The sequence below is a fragment of the Staurois parvus genome, unplaced genomic scaffold (genome assembly GCF_062004578.1).
Source record: "Staurois parvus isolate SC_StPar_1 unplaced genomic scaffold, SC_StPar_1.0 ptg000249l, whole genome shotgun sequence".
NCBI lineage: Eukaryota > Metazoa > Chordata > Amphibia > Anura > Ranidae > Staurois > Staurois parvus.
The window spans coordinates 744,534-764,312 of record NW_028318045.1 but is presented as its reverse complement, the minus strand read 5'-3'; the positions used below and the strand labels follow the sequence as shown (position 1 = coordinate 764,312).

At 43.5% G+C, this 19,779-nt stretch overlaps 1 protein-coding gene across 1 annotated transcript in view; it reads left to right on the top strand.

Moving 5' to 3' along the window:
- SYN3 (synapsin III) overlaps positions 1 to 19,779 on the top strand; it is a 486,671-nt gene that overhangs the window by 117,469 nt on the left and 349,423 nt on the right. Inside the window, exon 2 of the mRNA XM_089680647.1 lies at positions 10,655 to 11,080. Within this exon, the coding sequence (XP_089536773.1) occupies positions 10,761 to 11,080 (320 nt within the window). The 5' untranslated portion in view covers positions 10,655 to 10,760. The remainder of the gene's footprint in view (positions 1 to 10,654; positions 11,081 to 19,779) is intronic.

Sequence of the window (19,779 nt, the reverse complement as noted above, 5' to 3'; positions counted from 1 at the left end):
ATACATTAGAGTGAATGTGAATACTGAGTTTAAAGCAGAACTTCAGTCCTGCTCTAGCCAGTCCCTGCCCCCCTCTAGCACCACCATATTGAGCATGCGCAGAGAAGCCCATCACATGTGCAGATGTGCTGCAGAGCTGTTTCTGGAACCGAGCCGTGCGGCACATCTGTTCATGCTTAGGAGGTGGGCAGAACATCTTGCCTAGGTGAGAAAAACAGAAGTACTGCTTTGCAGCATAAATAAAATGTATTATGGGGAGCACAGTGGCTAAATGGTTAGCACTTCTGCCTGGCAGTACTAGGGTCGCTGGTTCAAATCCCAACCATGGCACCACCTGCCTGGAGTTTGCATGTTTTATTTATTTATTTCAGGTACTTATATAGCACTGTCAATTTATGCAGCACTTTACATATATATTGTACATTCACATCAGTCCCTAACCTTCAAGGGGTGTACAATCTAAGGTCCCTAACTTACATTCATACATACTAGGGCTAATTTAGACAGGATCCAATTAACCTACCAGCATGTCTTCTCCCTGTGCCTGCGTGGGTTTCCTCCGCATATTCCAGTTTCCTCCCACACACCAAAGACATGCTAGTAGGTTAATTGGATCCTGCCTAAATTGGCCCTAATATGTGTATGTATGGATGTAAATTAGGGACCTTAGATTGTACACCCCTTGAGAGTTAGGGACTGATGTGAATGTACAATATATACAGTATGCAAAGCGCTGCGTAAATTGACAGTGCTGTATAAGTACCTGAAATAAAATAAAAATACATTTTGTAAAAGACATAGTCCATTGGTAAGAGAGTTTGGGGGGAGGAGGCAGGGCAGAACAAGATGTCATTTAGGATGAAGGTCCATTTTAAGTGTAACTAAACCCATGAGCTAAAGGTAAAATTGAATCTGCTTACATTATATAAATTTTGCCTTCACTGGCTCATTTCCCCTTCATTAACATGTTAAGGAAATTTCTATTTTCATTGCATACCTTTTTTTTAGAACCAGTAATGTCATCACTGGGTCCCTGTGCCTCTCTATGAAATGCAGGCTGTACATAACCTGAAAACATCTTATCACACGGCCTCAGTACTTCTCGCAAGAGTCCTCAGCCCTGATGCAATCGCTAAAGTGAATCTAAAGGAAGAAAATTTTTTAAAAAGAAAATAGCAAACATGTTATACTTACCTGTTCTTTGCAATAGTTTTGTACAGAGCCCTGATCCTCTTCTTTAAGGTGCCCCAGCTTATACTCCTGGCTCCCTCCCCCCAACTGAGTGTCCCCATAGCAAGCCGCAAGCTCTCTCATGAGCCACGCTCTGTGTATCCATTAAAACAGAGTGCGTCTCGGCCCGGCCCCTCGTTCTTTTCCCATTGGTTCACTGACTGTGATTGACAGCCAATGGCTCCCACTGCTTTATCTAAGCTAATGAGGAAAGAGAGACCCAGGAGAGCCATTGCTCTCGTGCACATTGCTGGATCGAGATCAGGCTCAGGTAAGTATTAGGAGGGCGGGACTGTTCGCAGAAGGTTTTTAACCTTAACGCATAGAATGCATTAAGCTTAAAAAAAAAAAAAAAAACCTTGCACCTTTAGAACCACTTTAAGAGGAGTTATACAAATATCAAAATCCTTTGATAGGTGGGTGTTAATCTGGAGGAGTGGATTTTCCTAGGCAGGCTGTATTTGCATAGAGACTGCTCTAGGTAATACCCACATGTGATAATGAGCCTCCATGATTGAAAGAAATTAAATCCAATAAATGAAAGGGGCAGGCCAGGGACAGTGTAGCTGTAGAGGACAGGCCTAGATGATACTGGATGTCCTCCAACCAGAAAACGATGCAGGCTCTTTCTGACCTGCTGCACCTTCTAATGCACATCATGAAAAGTTTACAGTGTGCAGTGAAATCAGAGTAAACTATTTCAGTATAGGAGAGGCACCAGTACACCTGAAGGTCAACTTTAAAGTGTTACTAAACCCAGGACCCTGCATTCACTATATCTGGTCTCCCACAGTACACACAACATGCAAGTGAAATTATTTTAGTAAATATAATCTGCTGAATACCTTTTTTCATCAGCAGTTAGAACAGTCGTGTGGCTTCTATCAGTGTCCAGCAGAGCACTGGTTAAGGTTTGTAGGAGTTTTCTTTCTGCTCTAGGAGGATGCAAAACCCCTGACCTCTCTCTGGACAGTGCCGATTGGCCCTGTGCTGATCACATGCACTCTCTCAAGAAAAAAAAAAAACCTCTCTAGCAATACATACTAAACTGAGCATGTGCAGAAGGGCTCTGTTCAGTCTGTCTTATCAGGAGATAAAACGTGGACATTTGAACAAGAGGAGGAGCAGAGAAGTCAGGATCAAATGGCCTTTTTACACAATGCAGAGGATTAACCCCTTAGGTTCCACAGTGAGTATAACAAGCATGCTTTACTGCATATACAGACTGATTTTACTGTTGTGGGTTTAGTAACACTTTAAGAATTATACATGCTCTGTTGCTGTTGCTAATAAAATATACTGACTATACTGATGATACTTTTTAACATCTGGGGTGATCAAAGGGTTAGGGAGTGATTTAACTGTGTAGTGTGTTGTTTTTTACTAGGCGATGTGCTGGTTTTTCTCTCCCTGCTTTGCAGAGAGATAAAAACCAGCAAGTCCCCTTTGACAGGAAAGCTCACAGATCTCTCTCCTGTCAGCTGCTCCTCCAATCACCGAGTCCCAGCCATAAATGGCTGGCCAGGACCCGGTGATTGACACCTACAGGAGCCAATGACAGTGCGGGTAGGACAGCGGGCATGCGCTCCCTACATGAAAATGCAGAATCATGTATGTATACAGGCGGTTGGCAAGTGGCTAAAGTAGCTCAGCCCTGTATAGTACAAAATGGCCTAGTCATAGTCTGGGGATAAATCTTCCAGAGCGCAAGTAGTTAATGAAGACAGGTGTTGACAACTACACACTTTGCAGAGCACATGGCACCTGACTTCTGCACAGGATCTAATGCTGTAGCCATCCAAGCACAGTCTTTGGAGCTGTGGTCAATGAAGGTGTGTTACAGGAGGAGGTCCGGCTCTCATTTTATAGACACAGGCTGAACATGCAGGAGCTCTCTGTATCATTCTCAGGCTGACAACACTCTCCAGCACCATGGAACACTATTTCTGATTGCTTATTGCTGTATGGCCGGCATTCATTTGATGCAAGTGAAGCTTTCAGCCTGCACCTGCAAATGAGGAACTTAGGCTCTGCACCAAGGACTACAAAATGTCCAGCGACTATAAGTGATGAATGCACTTGATATAAGAGTCCCAAACATTTATCAAAGCATAAAAAGAGAATATAGAATTTAATCATGGTTGAAAAAATGCCTACAAGGCATGATCCAAGTTCCACTGCATTTATAGTTCTGCCATTATAACATGTTCCAGGCACTGGGAGCTGAATTGACGTAATCAGTTTGAACCTTCTCAGTGGCCCTTAGCAGTATGTCAATGCTCTTTCTATGCAGGCAGGTGTAACTGAAGTTTGGACACTACTAATATCTCTATTGGAACAAAAGAAAAATGATATGTAAACAGATAAGCTGACCAGGAGTGTATTTACCACAAGTCAAACAAGGCATTTGCCTAGGGCGGCATTTTTCAGGGGAGGCAGCACTGCCCCTTGGAAGAAGGTACGGAAGAAAGGACACACGTAGCATGGGGACCTGGTGGGTTCTGGGAGATGCTGTGGGTTTCATGATGGTGTATGCACAGCCCGACTCTTGTTCCTGGGGATGTCCGGAGCTGTGAAGGTGAGTGTCTTTCTCTCTCTCTCCAAGGGGGATGGTGGCTGGTATATGGAGGGCAGTGGTAGTGGAAGGTCCGGGTGGAATGCAGGGGTGTTCTTGGTCAATGTCAGGCTCTTTCTGCGGGGTTGGGGGTTGCACCTAAATACACCACTGCACTAGACATCTTTAAAAGCAACAGTTTGGTGAAATACCAAAATGTTTGTAATGCAGTGCAGCGTGGATGGTTTTCCTTCCCATGGAATAGATATAGCCAACATACAGAGGGGTGTATAGGAAGCCACAGGCATTATACAGTATTGTAACTACATTGCTATTATATCGCCACCTACAGGTCAATAAGGAAACTGATCCCGTAAATGACAGATACTGTTTTTACATCACGTCTATAAATAGAAACGAATACAATGGGGTTGATTTACTAAAACTGGAGCATGCAAAATCTGGCATAGTAGCCAATCAGCTTCTAACTTGTTTAATGAAACATTGACAATAAAACCTGGAAGCTGATTGGTTTCTATGCACAGCTGCACCAGATGTTGCACTCTCCAGTTTTAGTAAATCGGCTCCATCTGTTTGTATGATTTACAATAAGAAAATGTTTCCGGGTAATTTCCACACACCTTGTTTATGACATATATTTATTAGTATTAGGTATTTTCTAAAGAACCTTTCCTTCAGTGCTTTCGGTCAATGATATGAATCCTGCCATGCAGATGGGTCTAATCTGTGGAGAATCGCACAATGCAGAAATCCATGGATTGTATGATTCAACACGGAGGGAAAAATCTCAGACAAACGAAACTGGCACTCCAACCCTCATGCAGACTTAAAAAATATCAGGATGCCAGACAAAGAGGTGCTGCCCTTCAAAGATCGGGAAATCTGCCCACTGTCGAAAAAGAACAGACAAGGGGCGCACTCTTATCGTGCATTAGCGTGGTATGCCACGTGTTTATTGAAAAGACAAATGGATGTATACTCACAAACCAACGATATAAAAGCAGTGTAAGTGGTCCACAAGAACAGTCACAAGTGTATTGTGTCCTTGATAAGGATAAGCTGACGAGTATCGTGAGCTTAATGGGGGCACAGACAGCAATAAAACCTGACAGGTGATCTAATTCGTCTCTCTTCTCTGTCCAAAGTGGAAACCTTGGAAAAGTGGAACTTTGCCCCTTTGTGCTGGTGGTCAGTGGAATTTTGCCCCCTTGTGCTGGTGGTAATTGGAACTTTGCCCCCTTGTGCTGGTGGTCAGTGGAATTTTGCCCCCTTGTGCTGGTGGTCAGTGGAACTTTGCCCCCTTGTGCTGGTGGTCAGTGGAACTTTGCCCCCTTGTGCTGGTGGTCAGTGGAACCTTGCCCCCTTGTGCTGGTGGTCAGTGGAACTTTGCCCCCTTGTGCTGTTGGTCAGTGGAACATTGCCCCCTTATGCTGGTGGTCAGTGGAACTTTGCTCCCTTGTGCTTGTGGTCAGTGGAACTTTGCTCCCTTGTGCTTGTGGTCAGTGGAACTTTGCCCCCTTGTGCTGGTTGTCAGTGGAACTTTGCCCCCTTGTGCTGGTGATCAGTGGAACTTTGCCCACTTGTGCTGGTGGTAATTGGAACTTTGCACCCTTGTGCTGGTGGTCAGTTGAACTTTGCCCCCTTCTGCTGGTGGTCAGTAGATCTTTTCCTCCTTGTGCTGGTGGTCAGTGGAAGCTCTATTATTGTGTTTTTCTTTTACGACAAAAGATGTTAATGTATGGGTTGTTTTTTCTAAACTAAAGCCTCAGTATCCAGATTTGCAGAGTTGGCACTTTGCAATAAATAAGTGGGTTTTGGGTTGCAGTTTAGGCACTCAGTCTCAAAAAGGTTCGCCATCACTGCACTAACACAGCTGCATCGTAGCACACTACAATACATGGTAACACATGGTAGTGCATTGTCCTGCCTTGCCTTAGAAAAAGAGGGGTCATGTGTAATTTTTGGCATGTTGCATTAACACAAGGCGTAAATGGGCCCTTAGAGACATAAATGATCCGGAGATGCAAATAAAGAATACAGAGTTCTGATAATAAGCAGTGAGCACACCATCTACGAACAGACAAATGTCACATCCGCTATCAGGATGGAACAGAAATGCTGACTTTAATGTAATCCAGTTTTTGATTCCGTGTAATGTTAGCTTAGCGTGGGAGGAGTGTTATTCTCTGTAACTAATTCCCGGCTCAGGAAATGTTAGTAATGACGCCCAGCTTCCACTAAAGACCCTCTGTCAGGAGCCTGGCACAGGGGATAAACATACATCACATGAAAGGAGCTTTCACAGATTTGCTATCTGTTGCCGCCTAAAGGTGTGAATTACGTTTAAAGGGCACCCATCCTGATTTTGTATAAAAGTGCAGGTTCCAGGGCCCTGCTTATCTTACTCCGCTACTTAACGTGTTACTAAATCCAGAACAGTAAAATCAGTCTGTATATGCAGTAAAGCATGCTTGATATACTCACTGTGGAATCTAAGGAGTTAATCCTCTGAATTGTGTGAAAAGGCAATTTGATCCTGACTTCTCTGTCCCTCCTCTTGTTTAGATGTCCACCTGATAAGACAGACTGAACCATAGCCATTCTGCACATGCTCAGTTTAGTGTGTATTGCTAGAGAGGTTTTTTTTTTTCTTGGGAGGGTGCATGTGATCAGCACAGGGCCAATCAGCACTGTCCAGACAGAAGGTCAGAGGTTTTGCATCCTCCTAGAGCAGAAATAAAACTCCTACTACAAGCTTTAACTAGTGATTTGCTGGACTCTGATAGAAGTCACAAGACTGCTATATACTGCTGATGAGAAAAGGTATTTAGCAGTTTAGATTTCCAAAAATAATTGCATTTCCATGTTCTGTGTACTGTGGGGGTCTAGATATAGTGAATGCAGGGTCCTGGGTTTAGTAACACTTCAGCCCTGGTTCACATATGTGCGTTCCTGCGATCCACGTTTTGCGCGGGCACGAGAGCCGATTCATTTGCCCCGGGACACGCAGAGAAGAGGTCCCTGCACTTCTTCTGAAAACGCAGCCCACACGGGAACATCGGTTCCCAGTACGGTTGTGATTCCCAGCGTGCCATTAGAACTAATGGCACACGCCCATGAGTCCGCATTCTTCTGTGCGGGTGGTGCGGCAACACGGATTTTTGTGTGGCTCCACAACAGCACCACCCGCACATATGTGAACCTAGCATCAGCCCTGGTTCACTTATGTGCGTTCCTGCAGTCCGTGTTTCGTGCGGGCATGAGAGCTCATTCATTTGAATGGACTCCCATGCCACGGGACACACAGGGAAGAAGTCTCTGCACTTCTTCTGAAAACGCAGCCCACATGGGAACCTCGGTTCCCAGTACGGCTGCGATTTCCAGTGCGGGCATTGTGCCATTAGAATTAATGGCACCCACCCGCGGGTCCGCATTCTTCTGTGCGGGTGGTGCGGCTGCACGGATTTTTGTGCAGATCCACAACAGCACCACCCGCACATATGTGAACCTAGCATCAGCCCTGGTTCACTTATGTGCGTTCCTGCGGTTCGTGTTTTGTGCGGGCATGAGAGCTCATTCATTTGAATGGACTCCCATGCCATGGGACACGCAGGGAAGAAGTCTCTGCACTTCTTCTGAAAACGCAGCCCACATGGGAACCTCGGTTCCCAGTACGGCTGCGATTTCCAGTGCGGGCATCGTGCCATTAGAATTAATGGCACCCACCCGCGGGTCCGCATTCTTCTGTGTGGGTGGTGCGGCTGCACGGATTTTTGTGCGGATCCAAAGCGGCACCACCTGCACATATGTGAACCTAGCCTTAACGTTAACTTGTTCTTTGTCAAGGCAGGGAAACATTACAAAGTAATACAGCCTCACCAAACTAAGTGAACATGCTATTCCCTTATTAAAGTGTAAATCAGCCAGAATACAATTGTTCTAGGTTTAGACGGAGCTGAAAAGGATCAGAAGTCCTGTATGGTGTTTGCTGCTTCCCGCTGCTGTGTTTGAGAGATTTCCCTTCACTTCCTGTACCAGTGATTATGGTTCTACCAGACAAGAAGTGAAAGAAAATCTTCAACAGCGACACCGACAGAAATACAACTCTGAAAGGGGTTCCAAAAAAAAAAAATTTTTACTACAAAAAAAAATTGTTTTTACTACTGTCTGCGTTGCTGTTGAAAAGTTCCCCTCACTTCCTGCCTGGTAAAACATTGTCAGCAGGACATGAGTGCTGGAAAGTGGTAAAAACCCAACAGGAATTCTAACCCTTCCCCATGCTATAATCTAGAACTAAGAAAAAGAAACTTGTGTGCCCATCCATGCTTTCAGTAAGTTTAAAGGCCCGTTCACACTAGAACATGGTTCAGGAAACCCGGATTCCGTGCCGGTTTTCTCCACTGCATTCAATTCACACTGCTGGTGCAATCTACAATGGTTGTCAGTGCAAAGTTAAGGACGCCCCAAATGCAGGTCACACACAGTGTGCTTGCCCACACCAGGTCACATGGTACAAAACTAACATGCAATCCGGCATTTCCTCAGTCACCATTGTGTTGTTACATTTTTGGGGTTGTTTTTGACATGTGCAAAGAGAGATCACACAAATACTTATAAGTATTGCATTTAATACAAGTAATGACAGATAAAGATAAGAAATATTAGAAAATGTAACAAGAATACTTAACTAAAGATCAGGGGCGGCACTGCCTGAGGGCCCGGGGTCAGTAGGGGGCCCCATGAGATGCCCCTGGTACCTTTTTCATAGGCTTTTTTGAGTTTGGGCGAGTACACAGGGGCCCCATGATCCCCTATTGCCCTATGAGTTGTCAGTCTGCCCCTGCTAAAGATGCTGTTTCGCCATAGAGTCCCCACCTGCTTTTCACAGCATGGCCGACCAGTTTCAGATGCATGTATGGTTGCAAGCTCTGAAGACAAGTCTGAGACTTACAAGTTATGGTTGTGCTATAGGACTTGAATGTAAGGAAATGGTCAAATCTCCTTGCAAGCAATATGACCTTTTAAGGACTTGGTCAGTTTGTAATCACACATTCCTGAAAGGAGATTAGTAGGCTGACTTGTCAATATAGTCAGCTTACAATGAAATTCCTATAGTCAGCTATGGTAACCAGAATAACCAGGATATTAGAGGCTTTATTAGATATTTGTGGGGTCAGCATTAATAAGGAAATAGGTAATATTATTATTATTATTATACAGGATTTATATAACGCTAACAGTTTGCGCAGCGTTTACAAAATGAAGGTAGACATTACAGTTACAATACAATTTGGTACAAGAGGAAACAGAGGGCCCTGCTCGTTAGAGCTTACAATCTAGGAGGAAGGGTTGAGTGATACAAAAGCTAATAGCTGTGGGGGGGGGGGGGGGTGATGGAGAAAATAAAGGCAGTTTACTAGTTAGAAGCAGGATAGGCTTCTTTAAAGAGAGGTTTTAAAGGATTGTCTAAAGGTGGATAGATTAGGAGATAGCCGGACAGATTAGGGTAGGGAGTTCCATAGGATGGGAGAAGTTCGGGAGAAGTCCTGGAGGCGAGCATGGGAGGAGGTGACACGGGACCTAAAGAGCAGAAGGTCTTGGGAGGATCAAAAGTGGTTTGCTTGATATTTTGAAACCAGATTGGTGATGTAGCTGGGGGCAGAGTTGTGGATGGCTTTGTAAGTTGTTGTTAGTATTTTGAATTTTATTCGTTGGGCGAGTGGAAGCCAGTGGAGGGATTGGCAGAGGGGGGTAGCAGACACTGAATAGTTGGTAAGGTGGATGAGCCTGGCAGCAGCATTCATGATGGACTGGAGGGGGATAGCCTATGTAAAGGTAAGCCAATGAGGAGGGAGTTGCAGTAGTCGAGGCAAGAGATAAACAGGGAGTGAATTAGGAGCTTTGTGGTATCATTGGTTAAAAAGGGGCGTATTCTAGAGATGTTGCGGAGGTTGAGGTGGCATGATTTGGCCATGGATTGGAGGTGGGCCTGAAAGGATTGTTCAGAATCCAGGGTTACCCCTAGCACCCTGGCATGCGGGGATGGGTTGATAGTGGTGCTATTGATCCTGACTGAGAAATCATGCAACTTCCTCATCAACCATCCAGTGGACAGACTGTACTTTTTGATTATGTAGAAAGTGAGAGGTTACAGCAGGGCTGATCTGTGTGATGCGTTTGAGAACACAGCCAAGAACTGCACAGGCACCAGGATTTACATGATTGTAACATCTCTAAGCTAGTTGTTGGAATGATCTTCTGATGATAAATCCCATCTGAGTGTTTTAAGGAACTTTCAAAATATGTGCGAATTGTGAATGAATTTGATACCTTTTGCTCTCAATTACAGACACTCTATCCAGTATTATACTTTTCATTGTACTGCATTGTGATCTTTGGGTGCACTGGGATATCAGTGTACAATTTCAGAGAGCAATGTCTACCAAACATAAAAAAAAAATAAATACATTAAACTATATGTAGCTATGAGAACTTACAGTATATATACTGAAGGTTAGTAGTAATTCTATAAAAGGTAATATATATTCTTGGTTTAGCTGAATTTTAAAGTAGAGAAAAGGTTATATTTTTGTCTGCAATTTTTAGGTTCCAAAAAAGTTCTGAGATTGTGATTAGACTACAGAATATATTTTTAAGCTTGCACAACCAGATAAGATAATACTGGCCATGGGTAATTGCTGCTTTCATGTCTGCTCAGTCTGGGTTCCATCATGTGTTGACGTAGATTGCTCACTATCTCAACTTTTATGAATAATTCTCTGTTTTGCTTCCCTGCTTTCAATGCAGTGATATGGTTTAGCTGACACAACCTCTTTATTTTCTCTACAGCTCAAAGACTGAGAGAGTTTGGGAACCCAACTGGAAAAGTCTGTCTGCTGACCCTCACACAGAAGAAACTCTTAGGGCCTCTAATTTTCATCACTAAGCCAGAGCCATGAATTTCCTACGCAGACGTCTCTCTGACAGCAGCTTTGTGGCCAACCTTCCCAATGGCTACATGATGGACCTTCAACGGCCAGACAATTCCACGAGTTCCCCGGTGTCGCCGGCAATGGAGAGGAAACAACAGCAACCTGCCCAGGTTCCATCTTCTACTTCTGCACCAGGTTCCAGCCTCTTCAGTTCTATCACCAATGCAGTGAAGCAGACCACGCAGGCTGCTGCAGGCCTGGTAGAGCAAACTGGACCTCCGCCACCTCCTGTGGTTCTAAAACCCAAGATTCTCCTGGTGATTGATGATGCACACACAGATTGGTAAGGAGATTGACTTGCTTGAAACCATTCTGAGATTACATTAATTGGCTATACATTAAGTACGAGATCAAACTGACCCTAAAGTAAGTGGTGGTCAACTTGAAAATTATAGAGGGCTTCAAGTGCAGTTCCTGTAACCTCAAAAAGGCCTCACAATAGCTGCACATTTTTGCACCTCAGAACCCAAAACTTTTTGTCCTGCTGCATTTTTTGCAGTGTATTGCGAGGCACACAGAACATATTGGAATACAATAACCCCAGCATTGGGGTTATTCATCATTGAGTGCAATAATAACCCCAAGCATTGGTGTCAGTGGATGCAATAATAACCCCCAAATTGGTGTTAGTGGACACAATAACAACTCCCAACACTGGTATCAGTGGATGCAATTAAAAAAAAACTACATTGGTGTAATTTGATTCAATAATAGTCTCCAGCATTGATGTCAGTAGATGCAATAATAACCCCAGCATTGGTGTCAGAGGATGCAATAATAACCCCCAGCATTGATGTCAGTGGACACAATAATAACACAATGATTGACAAAATAATAGTCCACAGCAATGGTGTCAGTGGATGTAAAAATAACCACCAACATGGGTGTTAGTGGATGCAGTAATAGCCCCCACACGCACTGAATGTTAGCCCCGATCCCCTTATTGGTAATCTCGCAATAATAACCCCCAATATTGTTGTCATTGGACACAATAATAGTCCCCAGCATTGGTGTCAGTGGACACAATAATAACCCCCAACAGTGGTGTCAGCAAATGCAATAATAACCCCCAACATTGATGTCAGTGGACACAATAATAGCCCACAACATTAGTGTCAGTGGATACAATATTAACTCCCACATTGGTGTCAATGGGTGCAATAATAGTCCACCACACTGAACGTTAGCCCCTATTTGTGATCACTTACCTATCACAGCTCCAATGCTGTTCTCTCTCTCCCCAGGTTGGGATATCACTAAAGGATTTGTCAACCTTGGTCCTTTTACCAACCCTTAAATAATAACACAGACTGCATGACATGGGTTTAAATGGCCACAACAGCCATTTATTAAAAAATCAAATAAATTACATCATATTAACATGCCAATAAACAATGCCAACAATGCAACCAGGAGGGGGTCTTTAGGTGTTCTTAAAGGCACAATTTGCCCATGTCCTCAGCTGTGCTCAAACCTCCTCAAAGATGTTGCAAACCCACACATTGTTCCATTTTCCTCCAGGGGACTTAGCTCCTTAGAGAACCACCAATAACCAGCCAAGTTCGAACACCATACCCTAGATCAGCGTTTTTCAACCACTGTGCCGCGGCACACTAGTGTGCCGTGAGATATTGTCTGGTGTGCCGTGGGAAAAATTGCAATTTCATCCGTAACATAGACCTTTTAATCCGTCCCGCGGAGCGTGATACTGTCAGGATGATCTGTCCCCCTCGACGTATCTGCGCATGTGCCGGAGATCGCCGATCGGCTGCTAATGCCTGAATCTGGCACATGCGCAGATACGTCGAGGGGGACAGATCCTCATAGGAGACAGATTTTCATGCTACACCGGAACGGCGCGGGAAGATGGCGAGAGGAACGCGCGGAGCAAAGGTAAGTGAATTGACACAGGGGGGGCTTGGGGACTTAATATGGGGGATGAATTACTATGGGGGATGAATTACTATATGGGGGATGAATTACTATGGGGGATGAATTACTATATGGGGGATGAATTACTATGGGGGATGAATTACTATATGGGGGATGAATTACTATGGGGGATTAATTACTATATGGGGGATGAATTACTATGGGGGATGAATTACTATATGGGGGATGAATTACTATATGGGGGATGAATTACTATGGGGGATGAATTACTATAGGGGGGATTAATTACTATAGGGGGGATGAATTACTATGGGGGATGAATTACTATAGGGGGGATGAATTACTATGGGGGATGAATTACTATATGGGGGATGAATTACTATGGGGGGATGAATTACTATATGGGGGATGAATTACTATATGGGGGATGAATTACTATATGGGGGATGAATTACTATGGGGGATGAATTACTATGCTTACTATGGGGGAATATTACTATACTTACTATGGATGACACATACACATCATTCATCTACTCTTGGTCCGGCCCCCGGGTCCAATTATAAAATACTTTATTATTTCATAATAAAGTAATTATAAAATAATTTCTTTGTGTTTGATTCCTATTCAAGAGAATTACTTTATATATAGTCAATATAGGCACAGAGGTAAATTTTTTTAACATTTTCTAATGGTGGTGTGCCTCGTGATTTTTTTCATGAAAAAAGTGTGCCTTTGCACAAAAAAGGTTGAAAAACACTGCCCTAGATGGCCCCACAGATTTGTATCATTACAAAAATTCACTGACCCCCCCTCCAAAGACCCCCCTGATCCACCAAACTGCTGTGACTTTTTTTGTGGTATACAGTATCTTAATTAAATTTATACATGTTCTTTACAACACAACCTCCCCAAAATCCTGGACTTTCCATGAGCCTCAAAGACAGAATGGGAGGGTGGTAAAGTTTCCTTTTTGCCTGACCTTTCTGGAATGACAACCCAGCATTCCTCACATGAACTACCATTGCAGTTTCACCCTGCCCATCTGACCTTCATCCTCCAATCATGTAAGATCTATGCCTCTTCCGCACTGAACTAACGTTATTTAACCCTTTTCTGACCCGCTCCTCTCATGCTGACTCTCCATCCACTTTCATTTCTCCATGTCGCACTTTACTTGTACTGTGGGTGGAGATAACTTTGGCACTTTCCTTTAGTGTGTTCCAGTGCCCGGCACCTTGGTGCCACTCTGCTTTCTACATGATGCCCAATAGCCCAAGGGGCACATGCAGAGGGCCGGTGGGCTGCAATGGTACCAGAGCCCAAAACCAATGTTTTAGATTTATGACTACAGTAGAGTTATATTTATGTACAAAACTTTGACTTCCACCTACATTGCATACCACCCAACTATCTCTCAATTGGAGTGCATGTCCCTCTATGGCAGGGGTCTCCACATTTTCTAAACAAAGGGCCAGTTTACTGTCCTTCAGACTTTAGGGGGGATTGTGACCACTGGGAGTAATAAATGCCTCAGCATCAGTGGGCGTAGACAAGATTTCAGTCTTGGTGGTCAGTGGGAGTAAATAAACTACATAGCACTTGTAGTCAGTAGGAGTAATGCCTTATCATTGGGTTGGTGTCATTGGAAGGAATGATGTCTCATTGCTGGGTCAGTGGAAGAAATGGTGTCCAATCACTGGTGTCAGTGGGAGGAATAGTGCTCCATTATTGGCGTCAGTGAGAGGCACAGTGCCCCATCATTGGTGTCAGTGGAATAGTGTCCCATCATTGGTGTCAGTGGGAGGAATAATGTACCACTGTTGGTGTCAGTGGAAGGAATGGTGTCCAATCATTGATATCAGTGGGAGGAATAGTCTCCCACTGTTGGTGTTAGTGAAAGGAATGGTGTCCCATAAATGGTGTCAGTGGAAGGAATGGTGTCCAATCATTGGTGTCAGTGGGAGGAATAGTGTCCCACTGTTAGTGTCAGTGGAAGGAATGGTGTCCCATCAATGGTATCAGTGAAAGGAATGGTGTCCAATGATTGGTGTCAGTGGGAGGAATAGTATCCCACTGTTGGTGTCAGTGGAAAGAATGGTGTCCCATCATTAGTGTCAGTGGTAGAAATAGTGCCTTGTATCAGTGAGAGGGATAGCGCCCCCAGGGCCAGATAAAGAGAAGCAAAGGGCCGCATCCATCCCATGGGCTGCAGTTTGCAGTCTACTGCTTTATTGCAGCTAAAAAGCCGACCCCCTCCCTCTTTTTGGTATGATGTACAGGCCTTCATAAAAAAAATGGAACATTTCATGCATCCTCAAAACTGTTGAATTTGATGATTTCAAAAGTCATTATAAAAAGTTGTGATTCAAAAATACTTGTGTGTTTAACCACTAATTTTTTTTTTATCATTAATTCTTCATAGACCATGGAGCTGGGGGTGTGTCCTTTGCCTACATACTTTGCGCTAAGGCCTTGGTCACAGCTTTTCCTTTTGTTTTCAGTTCTGTTTTGTAATGCATACAAACACGTGTCACAAAAATACATCCAATTCCATCTAATTCCAATTAGAGTCCAATGAGGCTGTTCACATATGCATGCTGCATTGTTCTGCGTTGTTAAAAATAAGGCATGTCCAATGTTAGATACATTTACTGTATATGCGTTTGCCGTCATTGGAGGAAAATCATTTTTATTGGTTAAAACCAAAAACGCATAAAAACACATGTAAAACAAACTTTAACGCACAAAACTGAACATAAAAAAAAGAACACACACACACAAGGAAAAATGCATGACAGCGGAAATAGATGTGAACAAGGGCTAAAAGTTCTCCCTTTTTGCGAGGCATACAAATGTACTGATGGTGCAGCTTCCATTCGCAGGTACATACTTCATGTCGTGTATTCCAGCACTGCACCACATTCTGGCATCCAGTATAATGACACCCTACCCCTATGCCAGGACCCGTCATTTTTCATTTTCTGTCACATGCAACAGGGCTTCACCTCTCCCTTTCCTTTCATTAATGTTAGGATATTTTGTGCTTCAGTGTGCTTAAGGCATGCGACAGTGATTCAGTATTATCATATGTCAAGCATACCCTAAAGCAAATCTACAGTTAAAATAGTCCCTCTGTAAAGTAAAGAATATACAGTATATACTCACCTGTCTCACTGCCCATACAATCACTTTAACGTTGGTTGATACTTCTGGATCCACCACTTCTGGGTGTGTCATCATGTCTGGTCCCCAACTGAGCGATGTGGTTTCAGAGACTGCAGAGGGGAACCAAGCCTCCAACCCTCCTGGAAATGTTGGATGATGAAGATTCTTTGGGGGGCATAGCTTTCAAAAGAGATTGGCTGGGCATGTAGCAGAATAAATGAGAATAATTATTTTCTTTACATGCTACTTTTATTTTTTTATCATAGTGCACTTATTATCTAGCTTTAAATCCAGTGAATCTTGTTGAATCAGTACCAATGGTTCCTTATGACCTAGTCTGTGCAGTGAGAGAACCGGTGTGATGGAAGTTCATAGCACTAGAGGGCAGCATTGTACTAGATAATATTTTAGGCAGTTCACTGGCATGGTGGAGTTTTCATTGGAGAGTCATACAGTATGGTCATGATTTATTAAAGTAGCTGCAAAATGCAAATCTGGAAGACAATAGCAAATCAGAATAGTATGAATAAAAAATGTATTGTGCTGGACAGATGCTAAGTACACCTAAATAAAATAGAAACATAATTTGTCATTTAATTGTTCTAATTTGAATGAGCTGTACTTATTTTGGAATTCCTCTTCCTAAGTTGCCCATCTTTTATGTTTGATGTGGGGCTTTAACCATTTCACAACTGGCTTTTTTTTTTTTGCACACACAATAAAATAAAATTGATGTGTGCCTGAAGATTGGGTAAAACCGCAAAATATTATATATTTTTTGAAAACAGAGACCATGGAGGATAAAGTGATGGTAGTTCCAATTTTCTGTCACATGATATTAGAGCAATGGTTTATCAAGCACAAATTTTCAGTATAAAATACACTAACGCAGTATATTACCCATTTTTTATTTTGTAAAATATAAAAGATGAGGTTGTGTTAAATAAATAGATACCCAACATGTCAAGCCCTAAAAATTTGTGTGCCCAGAAAACAACAAACTTCAGTACTCAAATGTGTCCATAACAGACACTTTAAAAGCCACTACAAGTCATTAATTTACAGTTAATCATTAAAAATGGCCCTAGGATTCTTGCTATCACTCCGCCATGTGTCTTCTGCACTCCGCTGAAGCTAATGTAGATGGTGTGCCATTACCTTCTTCCCCAGCAACAGCAGACAGGGAAAGTGACAACAGAAACCAGAAGTGACACAATCCCTGTTGCTTCAGGGTTCTTACTATCTAGCAGAGATAAATGGATACTTATTGGTTTCCCTCCCCTCTACCTGGTGGCACCCACAATACAGGGCATGGGTCCTCAGATGGGATGGCGGAGCCAAGGAAACATGATGGGGGCCAATGTACAGTGGACCTTTTGAAGTGATTGCGTGGCTATACAGGTGCAAGGTCACTTTTACCTGAAATCCTGCAGTTGGCTTTATACACTGTAGCAGCCAGGAGTGTATGTAAAACCCTACTTTACCACCAACATATGGCATACATTGGTGTCAGAAAAAGGGTTAAATAATTGTACTATATTGCTACTAAAATGTTTATAGTGCTTTACATACTCATCATCTAAGTGCAAATGTTTTAATTATAATGTACGGCAAAATAATTGTAAAAAAACACCAATGTGTGTAAAGTGGACCTAACAATGATTTACAAAGCTGCATAAATACTGTATGTCCCTTGCATGTCACTCTATATCAGTGGTCTCCAAACTACGGCCTGGGGGCCAGTTGCGGCCCTTTGCTTGACTCTATCCGGCCCTTGGGACACTATTCCTCCAACTGACACCAATGATGAGGCACCATTCCTCCCACTGACACCATCAATGAGGCACTATTCCTCCTGCTAAGACCAATGATGGGGCAGTACTCCTCCCACTGAAACCATAGATGAGGCACTATTCCTCCCATTGATACCAACCATGGGGCACTATTCCTCCTGCTAAAACCAATGATGGGACACTATTCCCACTGACACCGTCAATGAGGCACTATTCCTCCCACTGATACCAACAATGGGGCACTATTCCTCCCACTGATACCAACAATGGGGCACTATTCCTCCAGTTTAACCAATGATGGGGCCATGTTTACTCCCACTGATGCCATGACATTTTCTACTCACACTGGCCACAGTCCGACCCCCCAAAATCCTGAAGGACAGTAAACTGGCCGTTTGTTTAAAAAGTTTGGAGACCCCTGCTCTATATAACCAGGGCTTGTTTAAAAATAGAATAGGTGCAGGTACACCCAGGGGCGGACTGACAACTCATGGGGTCCCCGGGCAATAGGGGATTATGGGGCCCTTGTGTCCTTGCCCACACTCAAAAAAGCCTATAAAAAAGGTACCAGGGGCATTTCATGGGGCCCCCCACTGACCCCGGGCCCTCGGGCAGTGCCTGAGTGCTCGAATGGTCAGTCTGCCCCTGGGTACACCCCACTTTCAAGTCATCCCTTGTCTCTGCCCCTACACACCTCCAAGCAGAATCGCCTGCAGTCAGTAGCAACAGATACCCCCAGCAACAATAGACCCCCTTGCAACAAAAAATCCTGAAAAAATAATAGATCCCCCAGCAACAATAGACCCTCACCAGCAACAGTACAGTAGATCTCCAAGCAGTCAGCACCAATAGACCCTCCAGCAGCCAACAAGGAGAGTCCCCTCCCTTAGCAGTAGATCCCCCAACAACAATTGAATACCTAGTGACATAAGATCCCCCAACAGCAATAGACCTCCTCAGCAATAATAGATCCCCCTGCAGCCCGCATCAATATACCCTCCAGCACAACCCATTCAGTACTGGAGGTGCCGTAACTGCTTTCCCCACATTCCCACTGGAAAAAAAGTCATGTATAGAACTGCACCATTTCTCTGAAAATCTCCAACTTTTATTCCTGAGCTCCAGTCCAGTGACTTTGCTTAGGCCAGTGTTTCTCAACTCCAGTCCTCATGGACCCCCAACAGGTCATGTTTTCAGGATTTCCCTCAGATGAAACAGCTGTGGTAATTACTAAGGCAGTGAAACTGATCAAATCACCTGTGCAAAATAATAGAAATCCTGAAAACATGACCTGTTGGGGGTCCATGAGGACTGGAATTGAGAAACACTGGCTTAGGCCAAGATGATAATCAGTCGGCTGCAGAAAGCATTTCCTCAGTCTCCTCTTTGGAGTGTTACACTAGCACATTATACTTAGAAGGCACTCAGCATGACATGATATATCTAATGCTAGGCTTACTTTATATCAACCCAAATAAATGTTAGGGCTTTACAAGACGCATAGATATTTTGTTTTAATAGTGAATGGTTTTGATACATTGTGCCATAAATATGATACTTTAAAACCCAACTGACCTCAGTTTAAATTGGCTAAAACATTTCATCTGCCATATAAGGTGTGCAAGGTCCTACAGTTTGTAAAAAAAAAAAAAACAGCCACAGCACGAGTAAAAAAAAGAAAAACAGCCACAGCCTGCTAACATGATGCAGCGGAAGTCCCTTTGCAGTGGTCTCTTTGCAGAAGTTCATTATGCCTCCTGCTGAGTTAGAGCCAGAGTTAGAGCCAAATGTATGTTTGGAGCGACCCTGACTCAGAAGGGATGTGTTGGACCTCTGCAGAGAGACCACTGCTTCCACACAGTGAGCAAAGATCTTTTTCTGTAGCACATGCCTTTTTACTCAGGCTGTGGCTGGATTCTGAACAATACAAACTATAAGACTTTGAGCACCTTTATGTTTGATACACCTGGAATGTATTTAGCCAATTTAAACCGAGAGTTCAGTTGGGCTTTAAACAGTTTGTATTTTTGTAACACCCTTTCTTTGCTGACACTGACCAAGGGAAGCTGCTGTAACTGAACCAGATCTGTGTCTTTTGCCATGACCACCTCTCTGGCTCAAATCTAC